At 45.1% G+C, this 12318-nt stretch overlaps 1 protein-coding gene across 2 annotated transcripts in view; it reads left to right on the top strand.

Annotated features, from left to right (window-relative positions):
- The window catches only part of LOC142358911 (unconventional myosin-Vb-like), a 165594-nt gene that overhangs the window by 129812 nt on the left and 23464 nt on the right, over window positions 1-12318 (top strand). For both annotated transcript variants that reach the window (XM_075411545.1, XM_075411544.1), the window contains exons 24-29: window positions 1098-1246; window positions 2019-2138; window positions 2952-3089; window positions 4803-4865; window positions 9446-9685; window positions 10451-10548. In XM_075411545.1, the coding sequence (XP_075267660.1) occupies window positions 1098-1246; window positions 2019-2138; window positions 2952-3089; window positions 4803-4865; window positions 9446-9685; window positions 10451-10548 (808 nt within the window). The remainder of the gene's footprint in view (window positions 1-1097; window positions 1247-2018; window positions 2139-2951; window positions 3090-4802; window positions 4866-9445; window positions 9686-10450; window positions 10549-12318) is intronic.

Here is a 12318-nt window from a genome sequence, read left to right as displayed (position 1 = left end):
GGGTGGAGGGTGGAGAATAACAACGTCCCACGATCGAAGAGTAAAGGATCCAAGAAACAGCACTGTTAAGGATACTGAGCTGTGACCAAGGGTTTCTCCAATGTGACAGAGGTCTGTGAGTGTTTTTTAAAGCAGAGACTTAGAGGAAAGCAGTCTGGGAAAATCCCAAACCATGAAGGAAACTCTGATGCATGTATTGAGCTTTTTTCATTTTTTAGCATCCTTTTCAGCTTGGATTTGGTTGCAGGGTTTACAAAGAGCATCATGCATTGTTCTGTGGATGTAGCTATCACTGTTCCGTGGTACTCGTGAAGTACCCCTTGCTCTCAGCCCGATGCAAAATAAAGGAATGAAAATAACGTGTTAAAAAGAAACTTGCTGTAAATATTTCTTCATCTTTTACGGGATGCTTTTGGAGCATGATGCTCGGGAAAAGCAAGTGGAGGGGGTTTGTTTGGTGCTCACCCGTTTAAAAGGACACAGGAACTCTATTTGCCCAGTTTCTCAAAAAGGGGAGGGACCAGATTCGCTTGCAAAAGGGAGTTTTTAACAAAGAAATGAATTTATTTGGATATAAAATACTTTCAACCCCTGCAGTCTTACCACCGTAAATGGTTGATGATGACATGAGAAAGGGATGCTGCTGTTGATTTGCTCCTGTGCCAAATGTGGAGGTGGGAAGCAGGCATAGAAGTCTTTAAATGCAGCGAGTACCACTTCTTAAAAACAAATGTATTTCCATGCTGCACTGCTTATTTCTTGAGTGGGTTTATGACTGGCCCATGGGAGCTGGCACTGGCACAGCTGAGTTAAGCAGAATAGATGTGAAGGTTCGGAGGTGCTGGGGATTTTTCTTCAACTCAAATGGCAGAGGACTGTGCTCTGCGAGCAGAAAAAGTCAAGGTGTTCCAAATGGCGAGGAGACAGACCTAGGCTATAACAGTCTCTAAATATTAGAGAACGCTTAGGTGTGTTCTAAAGGTTCTTGGCAGAGAGCATTTTGTTAGGGAGTCATCGTTATTGGACCTATTTACAAGGAGTTCATTTCAGAGAGGATGATCATATATTCTTTTCTCTTTTTTTGTCTTATTTTAAAGATGAATTTGCACAAAACACAGTTGAGGAAAATACCCAGATGAAGAAAGAGCTGGAAGAAGAGAGGTCTCGTTATCAGAACCTGGTAAAAGAGTATTCGAGGCTGGAGCAGAGATACGACAACTTGCGGGATGAAATGACTATTATAAAGGTAATGAAACTGAAATTAGCCCTGTTCTGCTGTGTCCTGGACCTGATGGAGGTGCCTGGATAACATGGCTCGCTCATTCCCAAAACACTTAATAGAACTGACGTTATCATGGTGTTTCTACGACTGAACTTCCACACTGGAGCCGAAGCATATGTGTGCCTTGAATGGAGCCTGAGCTTTCACGCTGCTCTGGTAACTGCATAGAGATATCTGTCAGTCTCGGAAAAAGCTGGTTCAGGCCTCTTGTTCTGCTTGTTGTTTTGGTGATGTTCGTGTGTAGGTGCTGGGTTCAAACAAAGAACACAAAAAAAACCCAACTCAACAACATGACTTCAGAGTTTCAAAAGTTTTTGTGTTCAGCTCTGCTAAAGTGTTAGAAGAACTGTTGAAAATTAGATAAGAGAGTGCTGCTGGATTAGGTGGAAGGTTGAGTGTTTAAAGGGAGCCCCGAAGGGTGCTGTGGACAGCACAATCTTGAGCTCAAATTTGCATGTTTGCACTTGCTAGGTCTGGTATCATGAAGAGCCTTTAATTCATGCAGAATTTTTCAGCTGAGCTTCGGTATTGCTTCACATTTTAAACTATTCCCTTGTGTTAATGTGAATGTTACAGTAGGGCGTAAGAACTAGAAAATAGAATTCACTATAAGGTGACAGTGCTTTTGTAAAGGTAACCTTGATAGAGACAAATATTTGCTCTAAGAAACAATGCTTTGCAAAGAATCCTTCCTTAAGCACTGAATGCTTTATGGATCTACACCTCTCCTCGGCAGCAAGCACCGGGGCACAGAAGAAACCCATCCAACCAGAGCAGTTTGGAGTCTGATTCCAATTACCCATCCATATCAACCTCTGAGATAGGAGACACCGAGGATGTCGTACAGCAAGTGGAGGTACAGTCAAGCGGGCAGGCTCGGGGGGAGGAGGATGCTCCAAACATACCAGAGTTCTTTACCCCCTTGCCCTGAGAATTTTCATTCCAGTGCATCTTCACGATTGCTTCGCTGGCAAGCACAGCCCCTGCAATCAGCTGTCTCCTAATGCAGAAAAGAGCAGCATCAATTATTCCGTGGCGATCAAGAATTGCATGGAAAAGGCAAATGTGTTTTGCTTAGGTTTGCTAGAATAGGCTGCTTTTTAAACTCCCCTTTCATGACTCGAGAGCCTGCGTGGATGACGGATGTTCCTAGGATCTGCCACCCCACTGGCAGGACCATATTTTGTGTCCCATGTACGATGCCTGCAGAAGCCCTTGCTTCCCTTTGCTGGCTGCTGTGTTATGTTGCTTTAATATTTCTAAACTGCTCTGAGAGCCTTTGGTGAAGCCACAATTATCACTGTTGGCAATTCTCCAATGTAAAACGTTCTGGGTAAAGCCAATTAAAAAGCAGCTAATAAATACTCGGCTAGAAGGGACTGCAGAGGGCATTTTAATGTTCTTAGCTGTGGCCCCAGGCAACCCGCCTATCTGTTGGGCTGTTAAACATTCCATGATTTATTGAAGCAGGTCAACTGTTTGTTGACCTTAAAAAAAAAGGTGCTTAAAATAGGGGGTTGGTCTTTGAAAGCATGTGTCTTTCCTGGGATGCTCCTGTTACCAGCTGGGGTCAGAGCTGATGTACCCTCAGGGCTTACCTGGCACTGTACAGCATTAGAAAACTTGACTGAGGTCTTCTGGTTTTTTCTACTCCCCTGTTCTCCTCCAGGAGGTCGGGATGGAGAAAGCCGCCATGGACATGACCCTCTTCCTAAAGCTGCAGAAACGCGTGAGGGAGCTCGAGCAGGAGAGAAAGAAGCTGCAAACCCAGCTGGAGAACAAGGAGCAAGAGAGCAAGAAATCCCAGGTAAGTGATGGCTTTCCATTGATGCCAGTATTTCATGCTGGTAAGTGGCTTTCCTTGATTGCCTGAGGACACACGATGTCGGAACTGAGGTTTGAAAGTGGCAAGTTCAAGTTAGGAGGCAGCAAAGCCAGCTGGGAAATGGAGAGAAACTTTTTTGGCAGCTAAAGACAATTGGACAGAAATTTTATATATATATATATATATATATATATATATATATATATATGTATATATAAACTGGTTATAACAGGTTTAGGACAGCATCTTGAGTATCTTGAAAGCAATGAAATGTAGAGTCAATTGTGGCACGTTTTATTCTGCCTGCGCTGATCCCGTTTCCTTCTCTTTTGAGAAATTTGAAGCGCGGCCTGAGTTTTGTCAGCCGAGGTCAGAACGAGGAAGGGGAGCGTGAGTATTTGGAAGGTTGCAGATGGACGTGATGCCGCAGCCTTACGGACACGGGTACCGCTTTTTGGCTGGGTCCAGCCTAGAGGCGTGTCTGTGCTCAGGAGCCGTGAGGAGAAAGGCCCTGATACCCCATGTCTCCAGCAACACTTCCAATCAATTTGGGTTATCCGAGCGTTTCTGTGAAGGCCTGGGTTCTCTCCATCCAGCAGCGCGTGGCGTGAGCTGATAAGCACTTCACAGATGCGTGAGGCTTGTGTCCTCAGTTTGGCATCGTTATAATCTATATGTGGGGCGCTTTTTATTTTTTTTGTTATACGAATATAGCATTAAAAATGGTATAATAAATCAGAAATAGCAAGATAGCTGCTAGCGTTCTTCCTTTTCTCTGTATTGCAGGGCGGGGATATTCCTTTGATGTGTTCTTTCCTTCTTGTGAAAAAATATCTACCTGCAGTTGGAAGTTATTTACAAAAATAAGAGCAAGATTACTGACAGCCCAGGGGTGACTTAAGAGACAGGAGTCGGTCCTGGCTGGCACTGTGATCTGAAAATACAACTGTCTTTAGGCGCCCGTGAGCTGATGTTTGGCGTGGGGAGGCTTTTCATAGCAGATCTCCTGGATACTTTTTACCCTGCCATCCGTAACCGGGGTTGTGGTGCTTGTTGAGGGGCTGGAGTGGGGGAGACGATGCATGCCACGAACCAGCAGTGCTGTCTGCGGTGGTGTGAAGCAGTAAAGATGCTCTTATAGAAAATGCTGAGCAAATGCCATCGCTCTTGGTTTCCTAATTGAAATTTCTGGGGCTGTTGTTGCTTTGGGAATTATTTGGTTTATTTCTCTCCAGTGTGTGATCTATGTGTCTGTTGAGAAATGCAAGAAGAGACTCAACAAGATCATCAACCTTAATTACTTACTTGCCTCACCAGTTGTTCTTACTGATCACCTCTAGCAGTTTGCAGGAAACACATGAAATAGGAAACTTCCCTAACTGCTCATCCTTGCACCAGAGGCAGATTAAAAACCTGCTTCCTAACCGCTGTGTTGAAGATTTTGCCTGTAATGCCATTGTTTGAAAGCTGCAGTGAGCCACAGTGGTCAAGATATTAATGAAAGATTAAACCATTTTCTCCTGAAGTGGCCTCTGCCCTGCTACGTGTTGCTGGAACTCTGTTTAAGGACAATTAGTAAAATTATTATGGTTGAGTTGGCCAGCAGCGATGCTGTTGATGGAGGCATGCCTAGCTGTCATGTGCTGGTTCCTCTGGCTGCTTTTAAGTATTAATTTATCTCTCTAATCCACACAGGTAATTGAAATGAAGACTGAAGTGACTTCAGACCACGAAGATTTTGCATATAACAGTCTGAAGGTGAGTGAAAGCTCCTACTTAGTGCTGTAACATATTGCATGGCAACAAGAGCCCAATCACATTCTCTGAACGTGGTAATAACCCAAAACCTCCTGTAATCAGTTCTGGCAGTTAGAAATAGCAGTTTGAAAGCCGTAGCTCTCCATCAGCTGCTTGGCCTGGGATGGGCTTCCCAGTTATTGCCCTACCCTGCAATTCATCTCCTTCAGCTCTAAATCCTTTCGGTTCTGCCTCCATCGTTTTCTCCCTCCAATACACAGAGTGACCAAAACCTGCTAGGCTCCTGTGGCAGCTTGTGTGGGTTGTGTCCTCCTGCTTTAACTGCACCCAAATACTTCTGGTCTTGACTGTTAGGCCAATTCTTTTGTCCTCCTCATCCTTGGAAAGCCAGTTTCTGGGATAGGCTTTGTAAGGAGGAGGGTTTGTTGGTTTGGTTTTTTTTTTGGTAGTGCTGACCTACGTTACAGATGCTCCTTCTTTCTCTGTCACCTTGACAAACGTTGCAATACAACTGAGAAATCCAGAGGAACATGTGTTGCCCAGGGTAACTTCATACTAAACCATCTGACAGTAGTAATGCCTATTTTTGCTGTCTGCGTCATCTCCTCAGAAGGATGCAGAAAAGCAGAAATTAGAGATGGAAAGGATGTATGTTCAACCCTCACCAAGAGCATACCTCTAGCAGTAGCTTTTTCTGGCGCTAGGTCCATCCAGTTTTTAGTCTCTAAGCCTGATACTGTTGTTGCGTGTGCTAGACAAGCTGTTTGTGACTGAGGGAAGCCCTGAGGAGTTTCATTAGTACCTCTGTGCAGCCCGTTGGAGAAGAAGAGTGGTAGAGCTTTAAAATCATTGCTCAAGTGTCTTCAATTGATTAAACGTGGCTATGGAAACTGTAAGTTTCTTGGCCTTGTAAAGCAAAGTGAAGCTGCAGTTTGGAAGGGGAAAACCCAGCAGATGAGAACCGCCGCCTGCTTAAATGGCTCCTCAAGTTCTGACTTCTATGTGAGTTCACAGATTGTGTTTTCTTCAGGTTTTAACCCAGGAAGTTCAGAAGGTGAATACTAATTGTGAGTTTTCCTACTTTCTGCATTCTTAACATGCTAACATACGTGGTCCTACGTATCTAACAAACCTTTATAACTCTCCAGTAATACTGTTTCATGGGAATAGGTAGCACATGTTATAACAAAGCAGGGTTCTTCAACCTTTAGCCTAAAGCAGGTAGAAGAGGAACTTGCAAGGAAACATATCTCAGGGTTAGTTTTTAGTGGTGTTGCACCGCAAGTGTTTCTCTTCAAGCATCCTCCAGCACAAGGTTCTCGCTGGAGTTGCAGGAAAATAAGCGGATGGTTGCAACAAGGCAAAACTAGGTCTAAGAGCTTGCTTTAATGCGGTGCAGACCTTCATGACCAGCTGTAACACGTGATATTTTGGATAATGGCACTTCTCAATGTGGGACGCTGCCTGAAGTCTCCGTCTGCAATGAGAGTGACTTACTGCTGACTTGGAGTGCTGCTTTTCCCTCCTTTCCCCATGACAGCTGCTACTGTGACTATAACAAAGCTCTTCCTCTCTTCTCCCTATTTCTCTTGAATATTTTTATCTCCAATATTTTTACTCTTGCTGACTCCTTCAAGAGTCTTGCATAATTAGATTTATTTTTCCTTTTTGCCAGCTTAAATAGTCTTTATCTTGGGGAACTAGGCTGAGGTGTCTAAAAGCTTACACGTAGCAAACTCTTCCTATGGATGCTGTTGAGATACCACCTGATGGAGGAGGAAGGGATCTTGGCTTTGATGCACCACTGATGGACTATCTTTTTGGAAACTGAGACTCCTTAGCTAGTTTGGAAAGGTTTTAGAAAGGTGGCTGCAGTGTCTTTTCAGAAACCAGTCTGTTTCCCTGGCCTGAGTTTTGACCTAGGTGAGGTGTGAAGGCTGTTACTGATGCGGCTGAGCAACTCATCGTGGAGCTGGAGTCTTGCACTGGATGGGAAGAAGTGCTTGGATAAGGTCATGGACAACCAAGTGTTTGGTTTGGGTGCATATGTTCAAATACAATAAACAGTGCGAATGTAAATGTATTTATTACTATGCATTTTAGAATGATACTTACAAATATCAGTTTGGGTAAACATAATAAATATGGTTATTGCTGAAGAGCAGGTTTTATTGGGAATTAAGGACGTTCCTGCGTCTCGCTCAGTACTTCATGACCTGAGTCTTCACTGCCTTCTGTTCACTTTTGGGTCCTATTCAAGATATTTTTGTCCTGTACTGTCACGGCACAGGGGAGCTTGTGCTTGGTGCAGATTTTGGTGGAGGAAAGGCACAGTCCTTGCTTAGAGAAGCTCATTTGGGTAAGTGCTGGTGGTTTCATTTTGTAGTGCCGCTGAGGAATGTGAGAAACTTGGGCTAACGCTGGTATGTTTACAGCAGACATAAATTATGTGTCCTTTTTAATGGGCAAGTAAGAGTTTTCAGTAGGTGCTGTCCCAAAATATGCCCAGCCAGGTGTTTGGTTAGCCACGATGCAGGGCTGGAGGGATGTGAAACTCCTCATTATTCTGCTGGTGGGAGATGCGTCCCTGAGTTACGCCTGTAAAACAAAAAGTTCCCCAGTGAAAAGTGTATTTTCTGGCTTGTTTGTTCAGGCTGGGAAAGTGGGAGTGAAAGCACTGAGAAGTCCTTGCCCTGACTCTGTGTTCATAGCAGGAGCAAAATGCATAATTCAGTTTCTCACTCTTCGCATAGCTGGGATATTTGTTGCATCCCTGAGACTTGGAAGCTCATCACCAAATGACCTTCTAGAGGATTTTATTTTCTTTTCCTATCGAATACCAGAAATAGAAGAGAGGACAAATTCCTGGCATGGCAGTGCTAACCTCTGATTTACACCGCCTCGTACTTGACCCGGCACTGCTCGGTGATCCCCTCCCTTGAAGAGTGAGGCTGTTTCCACCGCTGTTGGGGCTTGGGTACCGCTTTCACATCTCCATAATCCCGTACCTGCTGGGACAAGTGCGAGTTTGAGTTCAGGATGTTCTGGCTGTGTAACTTGTCAGATAAATCAGCGCTGTTGGACTATGCAGAAGAACGAGCATTTCTCACAGCACAAGTAGAAATTTCCCTTTCCACATTCAAAGCATTTTATTTTAGCTTCTGTTCTGCCATTGCTGATGCTGGTGGAAAAAGAGTGTACAGGCAGGGGACAACAGGCATCTCGCCCATGTCTACAGAGATTTTAACATTGCTTCATGAAAGCCACCAAGAAGAGAGTTTGGTATCCACTTCCCATGGTGCACATGCTTCTTCAAACTCTTGTTTTAAATAACAGTTACAGAAAAGCCAGCGTCTCATACGCTCCCTCTGCTGAGCTGTGGTTAATGTGGATGCGGAGGAATTGCAGGATCAAATGCATTTATCTTTTTTATTATCTTTTTTTTAAATGACAGATGGTATAAAGTACCTGAATGTGCTCCATTACTGATGGTGTTTGTTGAGCTAGGAGTGTGTCCAGATGCCAGATCAGCTATTCCGTTCGCATCTCGGCTCGAAGGCATGCTATTTACAATTTGTAAGGATTTATAATTGTAACACCCGTTTCCTATGGAAACGAGGTTTACACAGCTGTGATAGCTACACACTGTATAAATTGTATAAATTGCCCCCATCCTCCCCAGCCATTTTTGGATCTGTTAGCTCACCTAGCCAAAGCTGATAAGGAAGCGGATATCCCATAGCTAAGAGGGATCGTGCAGGAAACCTGTAGAAAGTGTGAAAAGGCAGCAAGGAGAGGAAGCACCTGGATCTCAGCAGGGAAAGAGCTTGTGCTGTTGTAGACATTAGAGAATCCACATGGCTGGGGGTCAGTCCCTGGGAAAGTGCTGACCCAAATCAGTTGGACACCGGACTTTGTCAGCTCGCTGGCAGGTGTCTCGGTTTCTGCCATGTTGGAGATGGATTCTGTTGGGTTTTGGCATTGTCCAAGAGGCCTGGGGACAAGAAGGAGCGGTCCTGGGTGACACCACACAGATCTGGTGCAGAGAGAAGGTCGGTTGTTGGGATTGGGCCATGGGCAGGACCCGGGGGGCCAGGTTCGAATCCCCAGCTGTGACCCATAGCCGTAGCTCACCTAACAGGATGCCTCCTATGATGAAGGGTCCTGTAAGTCGGTGTCTTCCACCTTATTTAATGAATATTAAAGATGAGTTAAACATTGTGGGGTTTGTGGTGATTTCTCAATTGAGAAGGAAAAGGGGTGGAGAAGAAACAAATGTGTTTGGCTTCTCTAACAGGTTGCGTTTGTGCTTTTTTAAAAATAGTGTCCACAAATAAGAAAAAATCTCCCCTGTGTCACCCTGTAGTGCTGTTATTAAATAGCAGCAGGCTGCTGATGACAGCGAAAATCTTTTCTGAGCCACACATGGCTGGACTGGCAGCAAAACCCTGATCCTGGCATGAATTGATCGTTCAGTCGGCTGTGATTGTTGGTGATCATGTTACCTTAGGGCGTCTCAGAAAAGGACGAGGCACTGCAGGACAGTTTATCCAATTGGTCAATGGCTTGGTATTTTTCAGAGGCAAGAGCTGGAGTCGGAGAACAAGAAGCTGAAAAATGAACTTAATGAGCTGAGGAAGGCTATCGCAGACCGAGCAACCCAGAGCAACTCGTCCAACGATATTCAGGACAGTTACAACCTCTTACTGAATCAGCTGAAGTCGGCCAATGAAGAGTTGGAAGTGCGGAAGGAAGAGGTGCTCATCCTGAGGACGCAGATTATGAAGGCAGCCCAACAAAAAGAGATGTGCAAAAACATGGTAATTGTGAGGGTGATGGACTTTCTTTTCCTTTTCCCGTTCTGTTGCTGCAAATTCACTGCTTGCCATTTTGGTTTTGGTAGGCTCTGGGTGTTGAGATGACTCGGGGAGGGGACGGTTGTAGGATGCTCTGCGTATGGATAAGAAACAGTCTGTGATGTTATTTCAGACAGCCCATGACTGTGTGTCCCGTGGTGGTCTGTACTGCTTGACCACACCAAGGAACAACTTGTCCAGCCCTGCGCTGAGGGGTGGTGGTCCGAGATGTTCCTGGTGGTGTTTTGTGGAAACTGGCTTATTCTGCAAGCAAATGGGATGAAAAAATTTGCTTCTGGAGCAGATTCTGCTCTCATGATGCTGGTGCAGCTGTAGTGTGTTTGTACGGGCGTGTAGGCAAGAAGTGAGCCTGTCCCATCCCAGTGGTTTGAGGGCTTCTTGTTTAGGGCCTGTTCTTATGGAAGACTACATTTTCTGAAAACTTTCACTTGGGCTTTTTAATTCACTGCCTTATCATTCCTCGAGGTTTTGGTATGTTTTGTATTTCAGACCACACAAACCCCCAGGTTCACTGCATCCTCCTTCCATCTCTGAATCTCTGCTGCTCTCTGTTTGCATGCGTATGAATTCATAGAAACTCTCTTGTCTGATGGATGCCTGAGGAAGCTCTCTTCGGGTTGGTTGGGAGTTGTTTGGTATCAGGAGCTTTGAAAGACAGGAGGAGGTGCGTGGGATGTCATGCTGCTGTGTTTTCTATGTTGAATTAAGGAAAGCATCACCACCAGTGCCACCTGGCCGAACAGTGACAAGCACATTGATCAGGAGGACGTGATTGAAGCCTACCAGGGGATGTGTGAGACGAACCGGTAAGTGTGACCCAAAATTTTCCAGCAGCGGGAAGGGCTGACCAAAGCATGAGAGAGAGATCCAGACCAAAATTAACGAAACGTTTTGGAGAGTTACCAGCTTCTGGACTGTGTTTTGGACCTTGGATCAAGGATGGGCTATAAAGATGGGACCAAAGATGCAGGTCTTGTAACAGCTGAGGAGCCCTCATCATTGGAGTAGTGTGTCCCTAAGGGGATTTTTTCCTAAATAATCTGCCTTCAGCAAGGTAGAAGACCCAACCATTGTGGATTAATGGCTTTTAGTAACACAGTATACATTGACACATTGTAAAGTGGTTGCAGAAGCAGTCGGAGCTGGGAAAGGCTTAATTTAGGATTTTATTCGTACCTGTATGAATATGAGCAAAGGCACGCCATCTTTGCATGCAATATGAAAAATTGTGAAGAGTTGCTTAATGCTTTTGGAACCAGATGGCCAAGAAGGTGCAATGGGAAATCCATATGCATGGACAGATGTGCAAAAATTCAATGTATATATCGCTGAGCTGTCAACTTTGGTCATCATGACTGTGCTGCACGTCCCCCAGATTCCTGCCATAGTGTGGTCTGGATTTTCTGACTTTGCATCTATTTTATTTCTTGGGAAAGCCCTAGGAGAACCTGCGGAGATCTGCTAGTGCGTAAGGACAGAGAAGGGCTTGCTGGAAGGGCTGGGTTCCACGTGCGTTGTGTTTAAACTTAGCTTAAAACCCCCAGGGCTGGGCTAAGGCTCTGCCCACGCTAGTGCTGCCAGCTTTCACTTCGGCCCAGGGACCTGGAGGAGTGGGGATTCTGGGTGTCTGGGACTCTGGTGACGCTGGCTTCTCACCTCAGCATCATGTCTGGCTGGATCAGGACCAGTGTTTGTTGTTTGGGGGTTTTTTGTTTCAATTTGTTACCATTGAATATTTGCTTTCCTGAAGTGAACTTGCTGATGAAATTTCTGCCCCTCCTGCAGTGTAGAGGTGATGAGATTGATTTAAACATCACCTTTTTGTCAATAAATCAGTGGAGCTGCGTGTGCTTCCTACTGCAAGGTGTGGGTTTTTGCCACTTAATGAATTCTGTGGATTTCCTCTTATTTCCTTCCAACTTTCTCCTGGGCACTAGTATGGGATGTGAAATCCCGTTGTCAGGCACAGGGTTAATTGCTCCCTAACTTGCGTTTTCCGGTGTGCATGTGTAGGGATGGTTAGTTTGTGTCCAGCTGTTGGTGAAGGAGTTGGAGTCAAAATAAGGATAGTAGTAATTGATATTTGGCCATCCTAGAGCACGGGTTGTCTGCTTTCACCCAGCCTGCCGGGAGATTCTGGTCCTTCTGGAGCTGTTCTCGTTTCCAGACTTAACAACTTCCCCAGGGAGGTTTGAATTGAACACAGAAATCATCCAAACTGCTGCAACGATTTCATTTTCCACAAGAGTGCAAATCACTTTCCTTGCAGTTGCCCAGGTGAGCGGCAGTTGAAGAAGTTTGTGTGATGGGGCCTTGGTAGTTTTTTGGCCTCTTGAGATTTGGGAGGGGAAATGTGCAGTCTCCAGGCTCAGCTTCCTGTTACCTCTCTGTCTGCCCCTCGTATGAAGCTGGGCTGGAGCTTGGCTCTTGTAATACAGTAGCAGTAGCAATGTGTACTCTCGCCCTCAATTTCTGCGGTGATTTAGCCAGTGGCTCGTTAATCACCACCAGCTTCCCCGTTATATCGTTCCCTGTGCATTTGTTTGTATATTGGGTTGGTTTAGAAATGGTAGGCT

The sequence above is a fragment of the Opisthocomus hoazin genome, chromosome Z (genome assembly GCF_030867145.1).
Source record: "Opisthocomus hoazin isolate bOpiHoa1 chromosome Z, bOpiHoa1.hap1, whole genome shotgun sequence".
Lineage (NCBI taxonomy): Eukaryota > Metazoa > Chordata > Aves > Opisthocomiformes > Opisthocomidae > Opisthocomus > Opisthocomus hoazin.
The sequence above is the reverse complement of the archived record's forward strand: the minus strand, read 5'-3'. Positions and strand labels throughout refer to the sequence as shown.